The sequence below is a fragment of the Nelumbo nucifera genome, chromosome 8 (assembly GCF_055504915.1).
Source record: "Nelumbo nucifera cultivar China Antique chromosome 8, China Antique-T2T, whole genome shotgun sequence".
Lineage (NCBI taxonomy): Eukaryota > Viridiplantae > Streptophyta > Magnoliopsida > Proteales > Nelumbonaceae > Nelumbo > Nelumbo nucifera.
The window spans coordinates 46,229,983-46,254,042 of NC_142656.1; the positions used below are offsets into that span (position 1 = coordinate 46,229,983).

At 44.7% G+C, this 24,060-nt stretch overlaps 1 protein-coding gene across 6 annotated transcripts in view; it reads left to right on the forward strand.

Annotated features, from left to right (window-relative positions):
- The window catches only part of LOC104609067 (mediator of RNA polymerase II transcription subunit), a 45,956-nt gene extending 35,439 nt beyond the window's left edge, over positions 1–10,517 (forward strand). For 4 of the 6 annotated variants that reach the window (XM_010275271.3, XM_088893007.1, XM_010275274.3 and 1 more), the window contains 4 exons: positions 7,999–8,098; positions 8,837–8,894; positions 8,977–9,333; positions 10,065–10,338. In XM_010275271.3, coding sequence (XP_010273573.1) covers positions 7,999–8,098; positions 8,837–8,894; positions 8,977–9,333; positions 10,065–10,167 — 618 coding nt within the window. In that variant the 3' untranslated portion in view covers positions 10,168–10,338. Of the gene's footprint in view, positions 1–7,998; positions 8,099–8,836; positions 8,895–8,976; positions 9,334–10,064 lie in introns of all 6 variants that reach the window. The other 2 variants (XM_088893009.1, XM_088893006.1) reach the window with 1 other exon arrangement.
- Positions 10,518–24,060: the final 13,543 nt, after the last annotated feature.

Sequence of the window (24,060 nt, forward strand, 5' to 3'; positions counted from 1 at the left end):
GTTTTTGGAAAAGCTAAAGTATGTAAAAAGGAATCTAGAAAAGTGGGGGAAAGAGGAATTTAAAGCATTCAAGGAAGAGAAATGAACTCTGTTATCAGAATTAGATGACCTGGACCAAAAGGAGCAAACCGGCCAGTTAGAGGAGAAGTGGAAGAAGAAGGAGAATCATCTTAAGACAAGAATGGGAAAAGGTGGTAAGGCGTGAAGAAGTGTATTGGAGACAAAGATTTCACAGGTGAGTAAAATCTGGTTAGAAAGGGAATTCCAAGAACAAGAAGTGATGGAAGCAGTCTTCAATATGGACGGTGATGGTGCACCAGGGCCAGATGGATTTCCACTTTTTTTCTATCAGACTTGCTGGAACACTATCAAACAAGATCTGCTAGAGGTGTTTAAAGACTTTTACCACTCAACCATAGTAAATAAGGGGAACAACTCCAACTTCATCTGTCTGATTCCAAAAAAGCTAGGCACTCTGAAGTAAAAGCTTTCCGACCTATCAGTCTAGTTGGAAGTGTCTACAAAATACTAGCAAAGGTGCTGGCTAAGAGATTGAAGGAAGTTCTAGGTGAGATTATTTCGCCTAATCAATTTGCCTTTGTTAAAGTGTGGCAAATGTTGATAGCATTCTAATAGCAAACGAATGTGTGGAAGAGAGGAAAATGAATGGAAAGCTGGGGGTGATTGTGAAGCTAGACTTGGAAAAAGCGTACGACGAAGTGGATTGGGAGTGTTTATTAGAAATCATGATGCTAATGGGGTTTGAAAGAAGATGGATTCAGTGGGTGGAGGGATGTTTAAATCGACGTGGTTCTCAGTCCTAATCAATGGGTAACCTAAAGGTTACTTAAAGGCTAGTAGGGGATTAAGACAAGGCTGCCCTCTCTCCCCCTTACTCTTCACTCTCGTAATGGAAAATTTCAGTCAACTGGTGAAGAAGGCAAATCTGATAGGGTTGGTGAGGGGTTTCGAAGTTAGCAAAGATTCAATTCAGATGACACACCTTCAATTTGCAGACGGCGCTATGCTGTTTTTAGAGGCTGAAGAAGACAATGTTGTCAATTTGAAAAGGGTCATAATCTGTTTTGAATGGATTTTGGGGCTTTGTGTTAAATTCTCTAAGAGCAGTATTGCAGGGCTGAATGTAGTAAATGTTTAGTCCCTAAACAAATTCAAGGAAATTTTGGGCTGTAAAGTCGAAAACCTTTTTTTTTTCCTATCTTGGAATGCCTCTTGGAGGGAACCCGAAGATTCAAAGTTTCTGGGACCCAATAATAGAAAAATGCGAAAAAAAATTGGCAACATGGAAAGGAGACTACCTGTCCAAAGGCAGGAGATTCACCCTAATTAAAGCTTCTTTGGCAAACTTGCCCACATACTATCTCTTGACCTTTCGAATGCCAACCAAAATTGCCAATCAGGTGGAAAGGCTTCAAAGAAATTTTCTGTGGGAAGGAAGTGGGGAAAAGGGATCTCATCTCGTGAATTGGTCCCAGGTGTGCAATTCTAAGGAGGACGGAGGCTTGGGAATAGGTCATTTGAGAGTAAAAAACACAGCTCTTCTAAGTAAATGGTTGTGGTGATTTCCTCAGGAACTGAATGCCCTATGGACTGAGATCATCATCAACAAGTATGGGAAGCACGCCAACGGTTGGGACTGTAGTTTGCACTTGAACCAGATCAAGGACATAAACCCTTGGAAAGTTATACTCTCAACCTACCAAACTTTCATTTCTTTTATCAGGAACAAAGTGGGAAATGGGGATAAAATAAAATTCTGGACTGATGTTTGGTGGGGTGACTCTACCTTGGCTGTATCCTTTCCTCGCCTCTACAGCCTTACTCGAAACAAAAAAAGCTCCCATCTCCCTTGTCCTATCCTTACATTACTCTCAGTTCAACTGGAACCTAGACTTTAGAAGACCTTTGAGAGAAAATGAACTTGAGGAAATATCTAGGTTCCTACATACTCTCAGAGAAGTGTACCTCTCCCCAAATATCCCTGACACTCGAGTTTGGGCCCTACACCCAGCAAGTGAGGTTTCAACTAAGTCCTGCTTCAGGGCTCTAATCAAGGAAGAATAGACAACTGAATATCTCCCTTTCAAGACAGTTTGGTTACACACATTCCCTCCAGAGTTTGTTTTTTTTTTTTTTTTTTTGTGTGGGAAGCTAGTCAGAAGAAGATCAACACTTACGGATCTTCTCCAGAAAAAGAACCAAGGAAGGTCCTATATATCCCCACATGTATGCTGTTTGTGCTTAAAAGCCGGGAATCAACCAATCATATTCTGATCCACTGCGTGGAAACTAGGAAATTCTGGATTTTCTTTCTCAATCTTTTCAATCTTAGTTGGACTTTCCCTGAACACGTGTCTCAGACAATGGACAGCAAGAAGGCTAGGCAAAAGAGGAAGGACTTTATGGATTTCTGTAGCACATGCTATCCTTTGGAGCCTCTGGGAAGAGAGAAATAACTGAATTTTCAACAACAGAAAAAGGACTTTGAGGATCTTTTGTCTATTATATCTTATAGAACTTGCTTTGGGCTTCCAACTCAGAGTTCTTTAAAGGAATTTCCTTTTCTGATCTTCCAAGAAACGCTGCAGATTTTTGGTTTTCTAAACACCAGTCCTTAGTCACCCCTCTCCCCCACTCTTCTCTGGTGGAAGGGGAGATAACCTTGCACTTTGATGGAAGTGCGTTTGGAAACCCAGGTGCAGCAGGAATTGGTGGAATTTTTAGAAGAGATGGTACAGTTATTTGGGCTTTCAGTGGACCGATAGGGATAGCCTCTTCAACAAAGGCTGAAATTATGGCAGCACTAACTGGAATCAGGATTGCAAGAGATCTGGGCTTTCAGAACATTACCATAAAAGGAGATTCAGCAAACACCATCAAGTGGCTAGCTGACTCTGGCAGTGGTCCATGGGCTTTAGCTCATTTCTTGGCTGAAGCTAGAGATATCCTATTAAACTTAAATGCACAGCTGGGTTGGATCCCTAGGGAGCTAAACTTTGATGTGGATGGTCTAGCAAAAGCTGGTGCTCACAGGGATTTCTTGTTTAGTGATAGCTTTCTTCCTACTTAACATTTGAGTTGTAATTTCTGTGTACATCATCTTATGTACCCTCTATTTCATTAATAAAGTTACCATCTTTTTCAAAAAAAAAAAAAAAAGAAGGGTGGAGCCCCTGTTTTATTGAGAAAACTAAAGAAAAAGGGGTGGAGCCCCTGTTTTTGTGCAGGTTATATACGAAGAAGAAGAAGAATGGATCTCCGCCCCTGATTTAACATTAAAAACAAAAGAGAAAAGGGTGGAGCCCTTGTTTTACTGAGAAAAACCGAAAAAAAAGAAGGGGAGAGCCCATGTGTTTGTGTAGGTTGTATACGAAGAAGAATGGAGCTCCGCTCCTGATTTAACATTAAAAACAAAAGAGAAAAGAGCGGAACCCCTGTTTTACTAAGAAATACCGAAACAAATAAATGAGGCGGAGCCCTTGTTTTACTGAGAAAAGCCGAAAAAAATAAATGGTGCAGAACCCCAGTTTTTGTGCTTGTTTTGTTTGTATGAACTGGATCTGGATGAGCTTCGGCTTCCTCTGGTAGTCTTGTTTAGAGAGATGAACGAAGGAACTCATCCCTCCATTTCCAGACTTTCTTTTTTTCTTTTGGTTGTTTTGGCAAAGACCCTGCCGATTCAGCTTACTTTTCTCCCAAGTTTCCTATTTTGTGTTTTTTTTTTTATATATTTTCGATTTTGATTTAGTTTGGAGTGACTTACAGTTTAGACATTACCCAGGCGCTTGCCTGGGCCGCCTGTCGCCTGGCCTAAGGTGCACGCCTAGGCGCAAAGGCGAGCGCCTGTCCAATGGTTGTGCGCCTTAGACTAGGCGAGGTGCCCAGCCTGGAAAGCGCCTCTCCTCTGCGCCTATGTGCGCCTCTTAAAACACTGGGTAGATGGTGGTCCATATGGGTCATTACAAAAATCAACTGTGGCCTTCACAACCACAATGAGAACACTCATGAACCTGTCACATCCACTACCACTTCTGCCATCCCTGAATTCTTTACCATCACCACAGCCACCTCTAACTTCATGCCAAACACCCCTCATAGCACCTCTTCCATGTCAACCTCTTCCAGCACTACCTCCTCTAGTAACCACCAAGGTAGATCTTTATGAGATAAGTATGTTCTCATTTTGTGGATTGGAAGCTCTCCTAATGTGGGAGAACACCTCAGAGAGGGATGGAAGGTCACTATTACCTAGAATCTGAGCCCGTACTGGTTCAAGCTCAGCTTTCAACCCAGATAAGGATTGGGCAACATCTATATGTTCCCTATGTTCTTGTTGTACATTCAAGTCACTGGAAGGGCTGATATACATTCAGTTCATTCCTCAGGCTTTTCAGGGCTGCATAATACTCTTGTACTATTTTGTTGTAATGTGTAGCGGCCTGTGGCCTAGTAGGGGCATTTCTGCCCTTTCCTCTTGTATTTCTTATGAGCTGTCGCCCTAAGTATAAATACTAACTTGGCGCCGTCAACTTTAGATTAATAGAATAGATTCTTCTCTTTTCTCTCTTCTCTGTCGAATTACATGGTATTAGAGCATCTCTGATCTGGGCGCAAGCTTCTCTTCTCAGATCGTGGTTTCTTTCCTTTTCTGGAAATTTATTTTTTCTTAGATCGTGGTTTCTTCTTCTGGGCGCAACCTTCAGCCCCTGATTTCTTCTTTCTTCTCTCTTGGTCGCTGTACCAAGGAGAAGGGTGTGGTGGCAGCCAAGTGCAGTAAAAGATCTCTCTAGATTTGTAGTGGCAACCGAATGCAGTAAGAGATCTTTCTAGATCTGTGGTGGCAATCGAATGCAGTAAAGTGTCTTTCTGGATTTGTGGTGGCAGCCGAATGCATCAAAACTTGATTTTCTGAGGGTTTTTCTATGTGTTGTGGGTCGTGGGAGACAGGTATGTACTGTTACATTCATACGTAAACATTTGACCACTGTGAATGTCACAGTTTTGAGGCTGCAGGGACTGGTTGTCTCCTCCTCTTGTAAACCGAGGTGTTTCAACTGAGAGTTATCTCCTAAAGTACTGTTAAACATTTTTTTTTTGGAGACTGCCATTTTTTCCAGGCAAAAAATCCTCTATATCAGATTCGGTTTTTGAAAAAAACAGTAGTAGATTTTCTGTGAAATTGGCTACGGAGGATTCAATAACCTCTAGTATTACTTCCTAAAGGAAACTTAAATGGGGGGATGGACGGCATGAATTTCTCTCTGTCTATTACCCCCTTTGCTGGTCTGAACTATCTGGAATGGTTGAAAGGCATCAAACTTTATGTTTGATGCCTTTCATGAACTCGGCTTTATCTGGAATGGTTGAAAGGCATCGAACTCTCTGACTGGAAAACTCTTCTCTTGTTCTGTTCTTCTTGTTCTCTCAATCAGATCCTTCAACTTTACTTGTCTTTATTTTTCCGCTTTTTTATTGCTATTTATGGAAGATTACATGGTATCAGAGCACCTGTAATACATGATACTATGTGGTGGGGGCTATACGAATATCATGCATCTAAACAAATCAATGTATATTATATATTACATATAACATATATTTATATATTACATGTACTATAGAGGTTCGGGTTGGCTAAGGGGTCAACCCTAACCCAACCTGAAGTAAAGTTGGGTTCATGAATTTCAACCCTAACCCGAACATCAACCCAACCAACTTTTTCAGGTTAGGTTAGGATTGGGTTCGGGCCAACCCGGCCCAAGTTGCAGCCTTATTAATATGCTACTGTTAACAACTACTCAAGAAGACTCTTTACTCATTAAAAGAAGCAAAGCTCCAACTCCACTGTACCCAATTTTCAGTACTGAAAAAAAATAAAAAAAATAAAAAAATAAAAAAACACTACCTACCTGAATCACTAGGGCAATTTCATAGCCACACAATCAGGCTGCTGCTACACCACGTCACACCACTTGATCATCACAACTGATGGAGAACTGTGATAATTAGTTTGAACATCAAAATACACCCCTCTTCAGGCTGCTGATTAGAGGGAGTCTAGGAAACCACCAAAAAACTGTCAATGACTGAAACCTGAGGCATGGGTGCCTCCTACACCCAAAAATGGTCTGTCCTTTTTGATCCCAAGTTTTCCTTCAAAGTAGAGAGGAAGAAATGCTCTCAACGGAAAGGCTTCTTCTGATGTCAAAAACAGTCCAGGTTGATTTATTACAGGTGCTCTGATACCATGTAATCTTCCATAAATAGCAATAAAAAAGCGGAAAAATAAAGACAAGTAAAGTTGAAGGATCTGATTGAGAGAACAAGAACAGAACAAGAGAAGAGTTTTCCAGTCAGAGAGTTCGGTGCCTTTCAACCATTCCAGATAAAGCCGAGTTCATGACAACAGACCAACTTGGAAAAATTTGTATCACCACGTAGAAAAATGGAAAAATTTGGGGAAATTTCACCAAGTCTTACCAATATTATGAACTATGGTAGGACCCCCTAGCTCTCTACGTCAGATTGTCTTTGTTGTCCACCTAAGGAGGACTCCACTTTTTCATTTTCTATCTTCAGGTCTACTTCTCCCAACACCTTGGATAGTTGGGAAGGACAAGCACTGGGTAATGGTCTCTTTTTTTTTTTTTTTTATTTTCCCTGATTACATGCCAGTTTTTTGATGAAGTTTTATCTGGCTGTCTATTCAACCTATGTAGTGTTCTCTCCCTCTCTGTGATATCATGAACTCGGCTTTATGAAGGACTGCTCAAGTTGGTCTGTTGTCTGTAGCAGAATCCATGTCAACACATCCGTGCATGTGATTTATTGGGGTTCTGCTGAATCATTGTAACACCTTTAAGGGAACAGGGGAGGTTGAAAGCAACTTATAGATCTGAAATCTCTTAAAAGTGATTTGAAGAATAGAGAAGTCATATGAACATAGTTCTCAAGGTGCCAAGGCGAGGCTGGGTGTCAGGGGGGCACCTTGTCGCCTAGTCGCCTAGGCTATGGATTTTTTATATAGAAAACATAGATCCTAGGATAGTTCCTTAGGTACCATAGCCATATTTCCTTAATAATTATTCAGAATTTTCATAAGAAAAGTATAGAGTTCATGTCAAAGTATAGAAAATCAACATATTCATGAGAAGAAAAAAAGAAGGAAAAGAAAATTAAAAAAAATATAGGGCTGAACCCTTATTTTTGTTATAGGAAAAGAAGAAAAGAAAAAGTAGTAGTAGTAGAAAATGTGTTGATTAGACAAAATTTTAAGTTCTTCCTTGTTGGTTCAGGTTTTAAAGTCTTTGAGGGTTCAATAGAGCATTTAGCAATGTTTGTATTGATTGAATCCTAACAAATAAGAAAATAATAAAAACAAATTAGTATATAAACACACAAAATGAATATTTTAGTTTAATAGTGCCTATTTTATAATTATAATGTCAAAAAATAAAGAATAAAAAAGTATTTTACAATACATAGTACAAAACTGCTTGGCGATTAGGCGAGGTGAGCCTCAAAGGGCGCCTTGTCGCCTAGGCGTCGCCTTGACAACTATGCATATGAACAATAAGTTAATTCAGTTCAGCCACTTCAGCCAGTATCAAACAGCTCCTTAGAGTATTGCCTGATGGTTTGGAGCATCCAAAAACTGACACGACCAGAATCCACCAAGGTTTGCCAATATGTAGGTGGATTGATTAGCATGCTGCACCAAGGTCAGAGATATGCAACCCTCATAATTCATACACTACATATGCTGTTTTGACAGGTCTATCTGGTCGTCGATAGATAGCTACTGAAAATTATGTGGGAGAAAACCCCGAAGTTTTTGAAACCTATGAACTTTCATATTCTATGTTCTGATGCTTACTTTGTTGGTGACATCCCTAATTGTTAGTATTTTTCTAGCTTTACTAAGAACAATAGAATATTTTGCTTTTCCAAGTTTAACTTTTTGAGCTTAACATGCAGCATGTTGAAGCCCTTGAGATTCTGCTTCAGGGCCTTTGCGGGGTTCCCAAAGAACGCCTTAGGATCCACGAGTTATGCCTCAAAAGTGGGCCAAATCTTGGTAAGTAATTCGTTGCACAGCCTGCACTCTAAGTTGCTCCTTTCACGCATGCACAGACATTTTCCAGAGTTACTTACCTTTATGCTGACTGCAGAATTTCTTTATTTGCAACGAAACCAATATTATAGCCCTATGATCACGTCAGTACTTTTATTGGGAAAATTCCACGCCCTATCAATGCTACAATTATGCATTGAGTAGATGTGCATAAAGGATCATAAGAAAGGAAATTGATCTGTATATCTAGTATAGAGGAGATATTTACCCATTTGGGTCTCCCATGTCCATATGCATGTCTGCATGTTTCTATGTATATCTAACCATTACGGAGGATACCATTGCCAATGACTATACTTGTTCACTCTCCTGTGCAGGTTTTGTATATTTACTGCATATATCTCAAGATTTAACCAACATAGAAGAGAATGTCATGAGCCCATGCTATGAACTTTCTATGTTCAGATGCTTGGGAATTAACATACGGGCCAAGGAAGTTTTTGATCCAATTCCTGCTTTCCAGTACAACTATAATTTGAACTTTAGCAAATGGCTGCCAAACAGTGGCCAGGGCAACAGCACCTAACCACAATCCTAAATGGCTCTTCTTGGTATCCTGTTGGCATCTTCTTTAGGAGACAGTCCAATATCAAACATTATAAGTGCACATTTTCCTACATGATAATTAAGTAATTGACTTACAATGTGAAAGGCTTTGGCTAATTTACTTCCCTATTTCAGGAGCAGTGGCCTCAGAGGTTCGACTCTTATGTGATCTTGAACAACCTGAACCCACATGGTATAGCCTCCACTTGCTCTATTTTTTTTTTCATTAGGCTTTTTGACCTACTCCTGGAAAATCTGTGATTATGAATTTATAGGACTGTTCGGCATGTTGGGGGTGCCATGCGAGGTGCTGGAGCTGAGCAAATTTCAGTATTAGTGAGGACTGTGGTGGAAAGCAAAGCAAGCAAGAATGTCCTGCGCTTCTTTTATACACTTGGTTACAAGTTAGACCATGAACTCTTGAGGGTGGGTTTTGCCTTCCATTTCCAAAGGGGTGCTCAAATCACAGTCACTGTAACTTCAGTTAATAAAATGCTGAAGCTCCATGCAACAGAAGAGGCTGTACCAGTGACACCTGGTATACAATTGGTTGAAGTGACAGCCCCTGCATCTTCTGATAACTATACTGAAGTTGTTGCTGCCATTTCATCATTTTGTGAATACCTTGCACCGTAAGTACATCTTATCTTGAAAAGTGAACTAGAAAAAAAGCTGTTTAGACCAACTTAAGCTTTCATGCGGAAACATGCAGTACAAGTTGGTAACACCAGCTGACAATTCCTAAATGGCCTGATATATTGATCGCAACCATCAATATATGGAAGATGGTCAGTAAAAAATGGAAAGGTACTTTGCTAAAGAACCAGTGTTATAAATGTGGTAAAGTGATGACTAGTTGTTTGACCTCTCCAGTTGATGTCTAGGTGCTAACTAGTGAAAAAATAGGGATTATTTTAAATTTAAGATATTGATGCAATCTTATAATTATGCAAGAAAAGTATTATATTGAACATTTAGTTTATGGTATTTGTTTTACAAACAAAGAAGTCAGGCTGGATAGGCTAGGACAGTGAATCACAGCCTTGGTTTTCCAAATAAGAGTGCCACCTTACTATTAGATGTGCCCTTTGTTTGTGGCACTCTATACCAACACCCGACTGATCGGAAGAAAACTTTTATGAACTCATCCACTGCTTTCTTTTATTTTATGATTTTTTTTCTATTTATGTATTATTATTATTATTATTATTACAATTACATTCATATTTTTAAGCTTTTCCATGCTTAAAAAAGCAATGCTAAAATTTTCGACATCCCAATTTTACTGGAATGATTTTTTCATCCAATCTTCTATAAAGAGTGAACTTTAATCTTGCCAATTTTTACGGGCTTTGAATTTCAGGCTCCTGCATTTGTCGAAGCCAAATGTTTCAGCAGGGGTTGTCCCAACTGCTGCTGCTGCTGCTGCTTCTCTCATGTCAAATGGTGGTGGTAAGACTCTATAGTTAAGTAGTACTTTTTGAATTCGATCAAAAATAGTACTTTTTGAATCTGTAAGTTGTTCCTCCATGACTAAACGTTTTTCTTTTTTTTTTTTTTTCTTTTTGATCAGTAACATAATTTTTTTTAATATGTGACAAAGAATATGTGGTATATACAATGTAGTATGCCAAGCATCCCAGATCCGCTATACTATTTAGTCGATTTTTGAGTCCAAGGGAAGCTAGCTTGAGTAAACCTTGATGAACTGAATAAGAAACCGGGAGGTTCTTACTATCGGTGTCATGTATGGAACGACTGGCATCAGTTGTAAGGTTATTATCCAAAGATGTTTCTCAATTTATTTTTTATTCAACTGTGGGTCTTAACTTCAGAATTCAGCTTCCCCCACCATCTTTCTTTCCTCTGTAAGGCTAGATTCCCCTCGTCAAAATTATAAAAAGAAAAGGGAAAAAGAAACTGCAAGCTAAAGAATGTTAAGGTAGGTTCACCCCAAGCATACTGTGCAGTTGTAAAATTACATTGTTTCTGTCGGTGTTTACGAAATTGGACCTGACCAATTTGTTAGACTGGTTGAATCTTGATTTGGGACTATATTCAATTCATTCATACCTTAGAAACCGAATATGTAGCGAACCACTCAAAACCAGTTGATTGGTTGGTTTAATTGGTGAAGCAGTCCTAATTTCCAGGAGCTGCTTGGATTTCAAATGTGTGGAATTTTCAATATGCAAATGACAATATACGAACCCATGACCCTTTTTCTATGTATGTAGTCTTTTTATCATTAATCCTCAGGCCAATTAGTTCAAAACTTGAGTGACTAGCCATCTGTCCATTACCTTCAAGTATAGCATTATTTGTATTATATATTATTTATAGTATTTATCTGACATGTTGTGAGTTTGATCACGGTTGAGTCTCACCTATGAACCTCTACCCTTTTTGGTTTTATGTCTGGTCATGTTTTCTGAACATTGTTTTTTTTTTGATTGAGAGTTCTTGGTTTCCAAAAACAAAAGCTACCATGTTGAATGCCCCCTGCTCCCTTTTTTGTTTCTTTTTGGTAGCAATCTTTACGACTCTATCCCCTTTCCCATAGGATCGCGAACCAACAGAATGGAGTATCAATGGATTGTAATTTGGAGGTGGATCCACATTTTATCGAGTTATCAATGGATTGCGATGGAGGGAGATTTGGCCTGACCCCTTGGCCACGTGACACGTGGAAGCAATCAAGAGTGACCTGATAGAAGCGCCAGTTCGGCATGGCAAGGGGCCCACGACTCGAGCTCCTTAAGGAAGAACCCGAGCTCTTCCTTCGAGGTCCTGAGCCTTACAAGGAGCGCAAAGGGCAAAAACCCGAGCTGACCCACCCCGGGACAGTTCGGGCCACGCTTTTATCCGAATTCAAGATTTCACCTCGCACACCACTTTGGCTCCAAGTCGCCTAACTGAAAAATCGTACCTGACGCCAAGGAAGCCCGTACACGGAGGCAGCACGCTTGACTGATTAGGGGTCTGACACATGACAGCCGCCTTCCAAATGGCCACTTGCCACTGCCATCTCAGATGTGGCAGAGACGACCCTGACAAGGATAGACAACGGCGGTTATGACACCCGAACTGGCGTCTTGCAGAGATGATGACACCCGATCTGGCGGAGGTGATGATACCCGATTTGGTAGAGGTATGGGAGTGAGTGTACAGGGTGATTATAAAAGGCCCCCATCTCCTAAAGAAGGAGGTATGTGTGATTTCTGCGCTTTCTGGTCTTGAAGTTCCTCATTTTCCTTGCCTTCTCAAGAGCACTAACTTGAGCTTCGGAGTGTTCCAACCGGGTTTCTCCCCGGAAGTCTCCATTTTCTCTCTTGTTTCAGGCACCTCCAATTTCGACAGAGGCGAGGTAACCGACAGTTAGGACCGACCGGATTGCGCACCATCATTTGGTGCCATCTGTGGGAAGACTTCAAAAAGCCTCCCCTAACCTCTAACTCTCTCTCTCAAAGAAACCTTAGCTCCCATGGCTTCTTCCAGCAGCAACAGGCACTACGCCAACTTGAATGTTGTAGGGGAACACCCTCAGCCCGCCACTATATGCATCAAACAGTTCACCGTCCCCCTCTCGACGGACGAAATCCCTAGCCTCAATGCACAAGCATGGTGGCACCTGTGAATGTTCCCCTTTCCCTCCCTATCGAGACAACTTCCGCCGAACCAACCGCTGTCCCTCTGGCGGCTAGCCAGAACCAGTTTGATGACTTGATGCAGTGCATGCGGGCAATGCAAGCCCAAATGCAGCAGTTCCAGCAACATCAGCTCCATCAGCACCAAGTACTACACCACATTTCTCTGTGTCACTATCAACAGCAGTTCCCCCAACTGCCTCTGAACCAACCATAGCTCCCTCCTCGGCACCCCGCTCCGAAGCCGGTCAAGCCCCCCCTCAGGGTGGGTGCCTTCACCGAGGAGAAGCCTCCCAACTTCAGAACCCCTCCAAGAGCCAAGCCTCATCCCCGGGCAGGAGGGAAAGACTAATTATCCCCACCTCGCATCTCGTTGGCAGATCGGGAACCTCCTTGCCAATCAAGTCAGCACCTCGACACTCTAAGTTCGAGCTCCCGCTCACATAGAACCAATTCGGCATCTTGGCAGTGGACTACCAGCAGTTCGGGCCGATCGAGCTCGACAACACCGAGGCAAGTAGTGCCAATACTAGGCCTAAGCAATAGCGGAGTCGCCGACTAAGTCGCCGAATTACCACCCGCATCCTGCCTGAGTTTCGAGGTAAAGAAGAAACAAGCTCGGACGAGGTAAAAGTTGCCCCTATTCTTTCAGTCCCTTCCCCCCTGTCATCAGAACTCCTTGCAGTCCCCATGCCCAAGGATTTCAAACTCCCTTCTCTAGACAAGTATGGTGGGTCCTTTGACCCCAATGATCATGTCGATGCTTTCTAGTCCCAAATGCACCTAACAAGGGCCAGTGAATCCTGCATGTGTGTGGCATTCACTACAACCTTCACGGGAGTGGCCCACACCTAGTATAGGAACCTGGCCCCCGGGTCGATAAGAAGCTGGACCTAGTTCGTGCAGGTCTTCATCGCGCACTTGGTTACCAGCAAGCGGTGCCCCCGAACCGAGGAGAACCTCCTCGGGATAGTCCAGAGGGAAGGAGAGTTCATCCGGGGCTATATCAAGCGGTTTAATGACGCGTGCTTACAAATACCGCGCCTAGAGCTCGCGGTGCAGCTCGCGGCAGCCAAGAGGGGAGTGACACACAAGGAGTTCAAGTGGCACATGGTAGTTAACCAGCCTGCAACCGTGGCTGAATTCCTCAAGCTCGTAGACAAATTCATAAGAACAGAGGAGTAGATCAACCAAAGGACTGAAAGCGGGATCGAAAAAGGAAGAGGGAAGGCGAGCCCTCCAACCCAGATGACAGGAGAAAAAAAGACCCAGCACGGGGGCTGAAGCCAAGCCAGCCGTTCCGAGCTCCCCTAGCAGGTCGGACGGACTACACGCCCTTAAACGCGAAGTGGGCCGAGATCTTAATGATGATCAAAGACGCATGTTAAGTGGCCACCTCGTCTGAAGGGAAACCTGAACGAGAGGAATAAAAACTTGTACTGCAGCTTCCATAGGGACCACAGTCATAGCACCGAACATTGTAATAATCTCCGCGACGAGATAGAGGAACTTATCCATCGCGGATACCTACAAAATTTTGTACAACATAATAATAATAATAGTAATAAGACAGGTCGGCAGGGAGAGCACAGCAGAGACGCTCCTGAGTCTAGCAGCCGGCCAGCAGAACCGCAGAAGCAGCCCCCGGAGGAAAGACCAGTTCGGGGAACAATCCACGTGATCGTTGGAGGATAGATCGTAGCAGAGTGCACATCGGCAGCAGCTCGGGCATCAACCCGGGAGGCCGCCAGAGAAGAACAAAATCCCCCAAAGTGGCGACAGAAGACCCCATATTCTTCAATGAAGAGGATGCGCGCGGGGTCCACTACCCCCACGACGACGCACTTGTCATAAAGATGAAGATCAACGACTTCGAAGTCCGGCGCGTACTCATTGACTCCGGCAGTTTGGCAGACATCCTTTTTAAAGCGGCCTTCGACAAACTCCAGTTCCGAGAGAGTGACTTGAAGCCTGCGAACACCCCGCTGTTCGGCTTCAGCGGAGAAGAGGTCAGACCCCTGGGAAAGGTCACAGTACCTGTGGAAGTCGGCACGTGGCCTAGCACGGTAAGACTCAGCCACGATTTCTTGGTGGTCGCGACCCCCTCACCCTACAATGCCATAGTAGGTCGGCCGATCACCCACGCTTTAAAAGCCGTGGTGTCCACTTACTATTTAGCCATGAAGTTCCCAACGGACTTCGGAATCGGGATAGTCCGGGGCGACCAGCTCCAGTCCCGTAAGTGCTACGTTGCCGCCCTCAAGGGAAAGGCCAAGGTAACCGGTGACCTCAAATTGGAGCGACCAGTGGAACAGAACGAGGAGCGAGCTGCACCAACAGAGGAAACTGTTCCCACCCCTGTCACGACAGGAGACCCCGCCAGATCACTTCAGGTCGGGGCGTCCTTAGAAGAACCCTTGCGATCTGAACTGATACGCTTCTTACTCAGTAACTTAGATGTTTTTGCTTGGTCCACGGCAGAAATGCCCAATATAAACCTTAAGCTCATAACTCACAAGCTCAATACTGACCCTGTAGTTAGGCCCATTAGACAGAAGAAACGCAACTTAGCCCCAGAATGCTGGATGGCGGTCAATGAGGAGGTCGAGAAGCTCCTCGCAGCAGACTTCATAAGGGAAGTTCATTACCCGAGCTGGGTAGCCAACCCCGTTCTGGTAAAAAAGGCAAACGGCAAGTGGCGCATGTGCGTCGACTACACTGACCTGAACCAAGCTTGCCCAAAGGATTGCTTCCCCCTCCCAGGATTGACTGCCTAGTAGACGCGGCCTCGGGACATGAGTTGCTATGCTTCCTGGATGCCTACTCGGGCTACAACCAAATCAGGATGGACCTAACCGACGAGGAAAAAACCGCCTTCGTAACCGAGTTCGGCCTGTACTGCTACAAGGTTATGCCCTTCGGACTGAAAAATGCTGGGGCAACCTTTCAAAGGCCTGTGAATAAGCTGTTTCAACCCTTAATTGGCACAAAGATAGAATGTTATGTAGACGACATGGTCGTCAAAACACAGTTTTTGCATCAATTGATACAAGATCTGCATTCTGTATTTCAAATTCTGCGCCAATTTAACATGAAACTAAACCCAAATAAGTGTGTCTTCGGTGTCACCTCGGGTAAGTTCCTAGGGTATATCGTCAACCGACGTGGTATTGAGGCCAACCCGGACAAGATAAAAGTCATCCTAGATATGAGACCACCCCGAAAAATGAAAGAGGTTCAGAGGCTGAACGACAGAATAGCCGCTCTGAGTCGCTTCATGTCTAAGTCAGCAGGTTGTTGCCTGCCCTTCTTCAAGGCAATAAAAGGCAAAGGGTTCGAGTGGAACCCGAAATGCTAGCTTGCATTTGACGAGCTCAAAAAATACCTCGCCAGTATCCCAGTATTGACCTGGCCCGAAGAGGGCGATGTCTTAGAATTGTACCTCTCGGCAAGCGACGAAGTGGTCAGTTCGGTACTGGTAAAGGAAGCAGATCGGGTCCAACGATCCATCTACTATGTTAGTAAAATATTGTAGGGAGCAGAAATGAGGTATCCGGAGATAGAAAAGCTAGCCTATGCGCTAGTCATTGCGGCCCGCAAACTCCGTCCGTATTTCCAAGCCCATACCATCATCGTCCTCACCGACAAACCCTTGAGGCAAGTATTACTCAGGCCCAAGGTCTCCGGTCGATTGACGAAGTGGGCCATCGAACTCAGTGAGTACGACCTCCAGTACAAGCCACGAACCGCTATCAAAGCTCAAGCCTTGGCGGATTTTGTTGCTGAATGCACGTTCAACTCCGAGATCCTCCGCCCGGTTGAGCACGAGACCCCCAGTTCGGGTGAGCTCGGTGTTCCCAGGCCGGTTGAGTTCGAGCCCCGTGAAGTCGCACCCAGTTCGGTATCCCTCCTGGTTTGGCCGAGCGCGAACTGGGATGAAGAGCCCTGGATCCTTCACGTAGATGGCTCCTCAAATCAGCAGGGCAGCGGAGCCAGTGTAGTTCTCCATGGTCCGAGTGGCACGAAACTGGAGTACACGCTACGCTTCGAGTTCGCGGCATCCAACAACGAGGCAGAATACGAGGCGTTGATAGCCGGGCTAGCTCTGGCGCAAGAGGTAAAGGCAAAACACATAGTTATCTGCAACGATTCTCAGCTCGTGGTCAACCAAGTTACAGGGGAATACGAAGCCCGCGAGCCAACTATGATCGCCTACTTGGCAAAGGTAAAAGAGGCTCTGCTCAGCTTCCAGTCACACTTCATCAAGCAAATCCTGAGGTCAGAGAACGCTAAGGCCGACGCCCTGTCCCAGCTAGCCAACACTAGTGACAAGACCATGAGAACTGTGTACATAGAGGACTTGCCTCAGCCTAGCATTCTCCGGGGGGTAGAGGAGGTCGCTCCTATCACCCAAGCAGAACCGAGCTGGATTGATCCACTCGCGAGCTTCCTGGTACATGGAACCCTCCCTGCAGAACGCAATGCCGCCAGGAGGGTAGAGCGCCAAACAGCCAAGTACGTCATGATAGACGGACGACTGTACCGAAGATCCTACACGCTCCCCTACCTGCGCTGCTTGCGACCTCCTGAAGCCAAGCTCGTACTCTGTGACATTCATGAAGGCCTATGTGGCGGACACCTGGGGGGCAGGGCCATCGCTCAGAAGGCACTACGACAGAGGTACTATTGGCCAACAATGAAAGCAGACGCCGTCGGGCTAATCAGGAAGTGCAAGAAGTGCCAAAAGCACGCCAATATTCACCACTAGCCCGCCGCTGACCTCAAGTACCTCACCAGCCCATGGCCCTTCGCACAATGGGGTATCGACCTACTCGGGCCATTCCCGCCAGCAATAGAAGGAAGGAAGTTCCTAGAAGTGGCAGTAGACTACTTCACCAAGTGGGTTGAAGCTGAAACTCTCGTAACCATTACAGCTCGAAACGTCCAGAACTTCTTATGGAAGAACATAGTGTGCCGCTTCGGGCTACCTCGGGTGCTGATCTCCGACAATGGCAAGCAGTTCGAGGACATCAAATTCCAAGAGTGGTGCCAAGAGATGGGGATCTGGCAAAACTTCACGTCGGTTGCGCACCCACAAGCAAACGGTCAGGCAGAAGTCATGAATAGAGCTATCCTCCGCGGACTAAAAGCCAGGCTAGACCGAGCTAAAGGGTTATGGGCAAACGAGCTGCCCAACGTCCTATGGGCATACCGAACTACAGAGAGGAAGGCCACCGGAGAAACTCCCTTCAACCTCACCTATGGCACGGAGGCAGTCATCCCAGCCAAAATCGAAATCCCCTCACTTCGGTTGGAAGCATACAACGGCAATATTAATAACGACGAGCTACGTACCAACCTCGACCTACTTGACGAGGTGAGGGACCTCACATACATCAGGACCGCAGCGTTACCAGCAAAGGGTAGCTCGGTACTACAACACCTGAGTTAAGAGACGAAACTTCCGCGTTGGCGACCTGGTTCTCCGCAAGGTCATGGTACTTGAGACTGGCGTTGGCAAACTCGGGCCGAATTAGGAAGGACCCTACCAAGTAAAGAGAGCACTCGGGGGAGCATACGAGCTCGAGACCATGGAAGGTAAACAGATACCCCGGGCATGGAACATCGTCAACTTAAGACGATTTTACATATAAATTATCAAACTAAGCAGGCCATGAGCCACTACCAGAGCCTAAGGGCCAAAATGCCGAGCTAACAAAGACCTCGGCACCCTGAGGCCCAAAATGCCAAGCTAACAAGGACCTCGGCACCGTAAGGGCCAGAATACCGAGCTAAAGATGACCTTGGCACCTCATCAACGAAGCAAGCTGCACGAGTATGGATCCTGAGGTGCATAGCCCAAGGCCCAATTCAGCTTATGTTAACCCGGGCGAAGAACAGGTCGAGCGTATAGCCTTACTATGTTAACTCGCCTCAGGGCCTAAGTCTAACAGTTCGGCAACATAGTCAGCTCGGCGAAAAGAGAAAATAACTGCCCAACACTTTCCCAAAAAAGGGGGACTATTCATTGCAAAATAACCTTGCTTACATTTCATTCAAAAAAAAAAAGAAACAGCGACGAGCTCACAGGCCCAGAGGTACATCTTCCTCGCCTACGGAAGGGACTTCGACAATACCCGAAGGTCCAGCGTCGTCTTTAGAATTCGCATCATCATCAGCTGTGGCAGCCATTTCCGGAGTGATGCGCGAAGTAGTTATGGCGCTAATGTCGAGCTCGGGGTACGTATTTCTTATCATCCATCGGCTCAACTTGAAACCCCTTCTGTACGAGCCCACCATCATGTCGTCAAAGCGCGGCAAAGCGATGTAATCGTTAACGGCCTTCACCTTCGCCTCCTCGACAGCCTGAGAGAAGATCTCAGTCTTCTCCTTGATATCATCCTGAAGATACCCGACCTGATGCTCCAGGTCCAGCTTCAGGTCCGCCATGTGTTTCACCACCAATCCTAAGGCCTCGTTGTCCCTCCGAGACCTCGTTAACTCGACTCGCGCAGCGCGGGAAGCCTCTTCGACAGCTTGCGCTTGCCTCAAGCCCCTCTCCGCCTGGATTGCCAGAGTGTGGATAGAGGAGTTCACCTGCCAGAACGAGATCAAATCAGCCCGGCGAAAAAATAAAAAAGCTACTTCGACTTACCACCATGGCGTGAGACGCAACATGCGCGCCTATAAGATTCGTAGGAAGATCAGCCCATGCCGCGACCTCCTCAGGGCAAGTAACCTTCTTACTTTTTCGGAGAGCGTAGCTCAGCGTCAGCACGCTCCCAACCTCATCGTGATTTCCCGAGCCTGAAGGCACAACCCGGGTGTAAGCAGTATCGGCATAGGGGAACCCTGCCGCTTCCTGAATTGGAGGGGCCACTTCGGGCTCCCCAAGAGGCTCCATTCTCGGTGCCTTGGACTCCGCAACCCGGGAAGGATCGGCACGGACCCGCTTAGCGGCTCGCTTCCTCCTCCTCATACCATCAAACAAGTTCACGCCTCGAGTTTTCTCTGCCTCCATAACACCTGCAAAAAGAGCTCGGCGCCAAAAGACGAGAATAAAAAACAACAAAAGAAAGCCATTGAGCAAGAAACCTACCCGAACTCAGACCGGCCTAGATAAGCTTGGCCTCCGATAGGTAGACTTGGCATTTGAGTCCAAGCCGGGCCCAGTCCTGGAGGCCCTTCACCGTTTCTTCATCTAACGTGGCACCGGGATCAAGAACGGCCAACCCCCACTCAGTCCCGTAGCACTTCGAACCACGAAGTAGTCCCGCTTCCATGCCGGGACCTTATTTGGAAGATCGTGTAAGAGCTTGAACCTCAGACGAGGTGACAAGTAGTAGGCCCTCCTACGCCCGGGCAGGGGACCCGCTTGTTTCTTAAGCATGAGAATGGCGGAAAAGATTTCCAGGTCCAAGGGAAGGCAATGTTCGCATCAAAGGGAGATGGTCCCGACAAGGATGCGGATGGAGTTCAGTTGAAGCTGACCTACAGTGACGCCGAAGTGGTTCATGACCTCGACGATAAGGGGATGGAAGGGAAGGTGCAGCCCGACAACAAGCTGCTCCCGGAATATCACGATCTCGTCCGGACCGTGCTCCCTAGGAAAGTCACCCGAGGGTAAAATATAAGCATACTCCCCGGGCAGGTTGTACTGAGCGATAAGGGACCAAAGCCTCTCGGGCGTCATAGTGGAAGGCCCGAACTTATCTGGCAGCCGACATTGATGGGAGGTGGATGCCAAGTGTTAGATAGTTTTGTATGCCCTTAGCTTCAATCAGAATGATGTACTTTATGAGTTTATTGTAAATGAATAAAAGTGCATATTTGATTCATGTTCCCTTGGTATGTCTCTCTGTATTACCCTTAAACTGGACACTAAATGAGACTCGTGTTAGTTTAGAATGTTCACAGCCAGTGGGTCGGTCTGGGGAGACCTATCCTGACAAGGCTGACACTATGGTGCCACCAAGTCGGTTGGGGTGGCCTGTCTCAGCTGCCAGGGTGAGACCCTAGGCACATACAATGTAGGATTAATTGAATCTTTGAACTGGACCAGATTTTCAGTATTGCCCTGGACCTTGGAGATTGATGGGAAAAACTGGAAAGTTACACTCAACCCCTAGACTCGATTATGATACTGCACTAGGTGTTGGATTGGGTTGTCTTTGATGTACCAATCAGTGAGATCCTTAGCGGGGGTCAAAAACTGGGTATGTTGGGACAGTCCGAGAATTCATTTGAGTGGGTGATCATAGTGACAGGATCAGCCCCTTTGTCGGACAAAGGTAATGATCGGGGATGCACTCTCACTGATGGAAACCAAGACTATCGGCAGCCGATTTCAACCGTTGAGATTTGTTTTGCAAAGTATATTTTATATGAGATATAAAAGTATATATATATATTATGGTTTCTCAAATGTTTGCAAAAAGGTTTTAATTCCCGGGATCCATATAAGTGGAGAGTGCAACACTGTTCCTTGCAGCCGAGGGAGAGGTCCTCTCTTGTCGGGTAGTGTGTGATCATTATGGGCTGAGAGGTTGAGTGTAAGACCATTGAGGATAATACCTGATGGGATAATCTTGCATCTGCCCACAGTCCCTGGGTGTTACAAGGTGGCTTGGCCTAGGGACCACTTAGGGTAAGTGTTGGGCCCATAGAGCCCATTCGATGGGTTTCAGGGGGTGCATTGTCTTTAACAGTGTATTCGGCCAGGCTTTGTAACAAAGGCTGGGCCAAACCCATGTGGCTGATGTGTAGATCAATGCTTGGGTCCCACGCCATACAAGGAAGCCCAACTGGGCAGCAGTTAGGAAGGTTAAGTGAGCACATAAGCTTAATGGGCTTAAAGCCCATTTCGAACTGGGCTATTCATTTAGTTAAAGGGGCGAATTCTGAGATGGATTAGCAGATAGGATAGGGTCTTCACCCTATCCCGTCAGAGAGTCCAGATCTGAATGTGATTCAGATTTAGAAACCTCCTAATGAGATTAGGAGAAAGCTAATCTAAGCTGCAGATAAGATAATGGTTTATCCCAATCACCTAAAGATAAGTCTTATCCAAATATGATTTGGATAAGTTGCTCCTAATTGGATTAGGTGTTGATCTTTTAGGTTAACAAAAGGAGGGGGCGGCAGCCTAAGAGACAAGACATCAGATTTTCTTTAGTGCTGAAATCAAGAAGAGAGAATTCTGCACCTTGCGAATACTCTTTTGCTGCTTCCCTGTTCTTGCCGCCCTGTTTGTCAGTTTGATCTCCAGTTGTGGGAGAAGTCAAGATTGGATCTTGACATTAGTTCTTTGAAAAAGGATTGAAAGGAAGCTGTGCTCACGTACCTTTCTACTGATTATTGCAAAGGACAGAGTTCTTGGGGAAGAACACTGCTGATTCTACTCCATCCTGCACTGCGCCATTTTCAGTGGGAGCAGTCTTTGGATCATTCCTTGGGCGTGAACACCTTCGTTGGGAGATATTACTTCTCCGTATCAGGTATAATTTTCTCCTACTCCTTTCAGATCTGGTTCAGTTTAAGGTTCAAGAATGATCATTGAAAATATGATTTTCTAAATAGGGAATGTGATTCCCAGTTGAAGGGAGAGAATAATTTTTGAAATTCGCCCCTTATTCCGCAATCTTTGGTTGTCCATGAGATGGATCTCTCATCCCTTCAGTGGTATCAGAGCCATGGTTCAAATCTTGAACCCGTTTGTTTCAGATCTGAACCTGCGCAAATGGGCAGAAGGTGTTCTACCCGATTTGCGCAGATATGGGTTTTGGGAAATTTGTTCCCAAATTTAATAGGCGAATAATATGAAATTAATTTTACATAAATCTGATTATTATTTAGAATTGTTTTTATGATTTTCTTGATTTATGGGCTGTTCGTACAAGAGGAGATCGGATTCTTGGTTTGCGTAGGGAACCTGCGATTTTGCAGTTCTTGAATTATTTTTGGTCTGTAAATAATTTTTTTATTTTCTAGACTCAATGTATAGGTATTCGATCTGATGTAATTATTAATAGAAATAGGATTTCTATTTATTTTATTTTGGATCGAAGATGGCGGCGTAGAAAAGGAGATTTCGCAGAGAAAGAGATTTCACAAATGGGAGAATCGCTATCTGCGATTTGCAGTTTGTGAAACTGCATTCTGTGATCTAACTTTTGGTTTGCAGGATGGATTGTGCGAACAGCCCTGATTGACTAATTCTTGTTTTTCTTTTTTCAGTATTTAATTTCAGATTATTTTCTTGAATTAAAGATTTAATTAAAGATCAAACCCAAGACCCATTCGAACCAAGATTGGTTCAAATAGTTTGAACCGAACCTAGGGTTTAATCAAGGCTGAAAGTCAGCCCTAATTTTCCCACTAATGGGCCTCTGGATTGGTGTTTAATTAAATGGTTAATTCGGCCCAACTGTAAAGGCCCAGTTTTAAGAGGTTAAAACTACTAAAAGCCCACTTAACATTTAAAGCTATATGGGCTGAACCATTTGGCCCATATACCTAGATAATATTAATGGTTAATATTATGGATTTAAAATGGGCTTCAAATGAGCCTTACAGATGATTAATTGATTGAATCAATTTATCCCTATATGTGATGTGCTACGTACATGGGCTATAAGTACATGGCCCATGCTCAATCGACAGTGGCTCTTGCGCACACCATGGCTGAATGCACATCATTGCCATGGTGTCCCTTTTGGTCATTGGATGACCTCCCTCAGTGGTGGGCCCCACACCTCATCAAGAGGTTACGTTCAAAACCCTAGCCGATTTAGGCCCACCGAAATCTGGCTTTATGAAAGTCAGTGGGAGCCACTTTGGTTTGACCTAAAATAAGAACTAGGCCGTGATTAACTGTTCCCTCCAGCTAATATGAGTGCATGTGATAGGGAGATTCATATGATGAACTTTCTAAAGGCCTTCCATCATTAGCATAAGGATGGGTCATTCAGTAATGAGGAAACGTACCAGAAAATGGGCTATCCATTTGCTGTTGGGCTTGTCTGAGTGTTTCATAAGATGATAGGGGCGTCATAGACCGATGTGGAAGATGCTTCACCAGAAAATGGAAACTCTCTCACGGTACCTTGGCGTTCACGAATATGATGGGTAAGCATTCACTGGATAGAAAGGTTTACTTGAAAACGACTCTGAACCTTGTTTGATAGAGGCCAAAGGGAAAACTCATATGATGAGTGGATATGATCCTTCACAGAAAGGTGGTGGGGTTATGTAGCTGAAACAGTTGGCTCCATGCATCCTATGTGATTTCCCACATTTCCAGAGACAACCCGTAGTCTCCGTCACTAAGAAAGGAGGGAAGTCTCAGAGACGAATAAATGGAAATGGATTGTAGATTAAAATCCATATCTATGAAATGAACATGAATCAAATCAGGTTATGGACTGATGTTTGCTCTTTTATCAAAAAATGACAAATGGATATTTTGCAAAACTGCTTGATAACAACAATTTGAAGGGCCCAAACTATGCTGACTGGTACAAGAACCTTATGCTGGTCTTAGCTTCTGAAAAGCAGGACAAAGTGGCAAAGAATCCTGCCCCGGAGCATCCGGGTGATAGGGCTTCTGAGGCCCGAAGGAGAAAAACTGCCTTGCCCGGTGTTACATCATTTCCTCCTTAGACAACCTGATACAGAGGCAGTTCGATCAGATCGAACTTGCCAAAGACATAT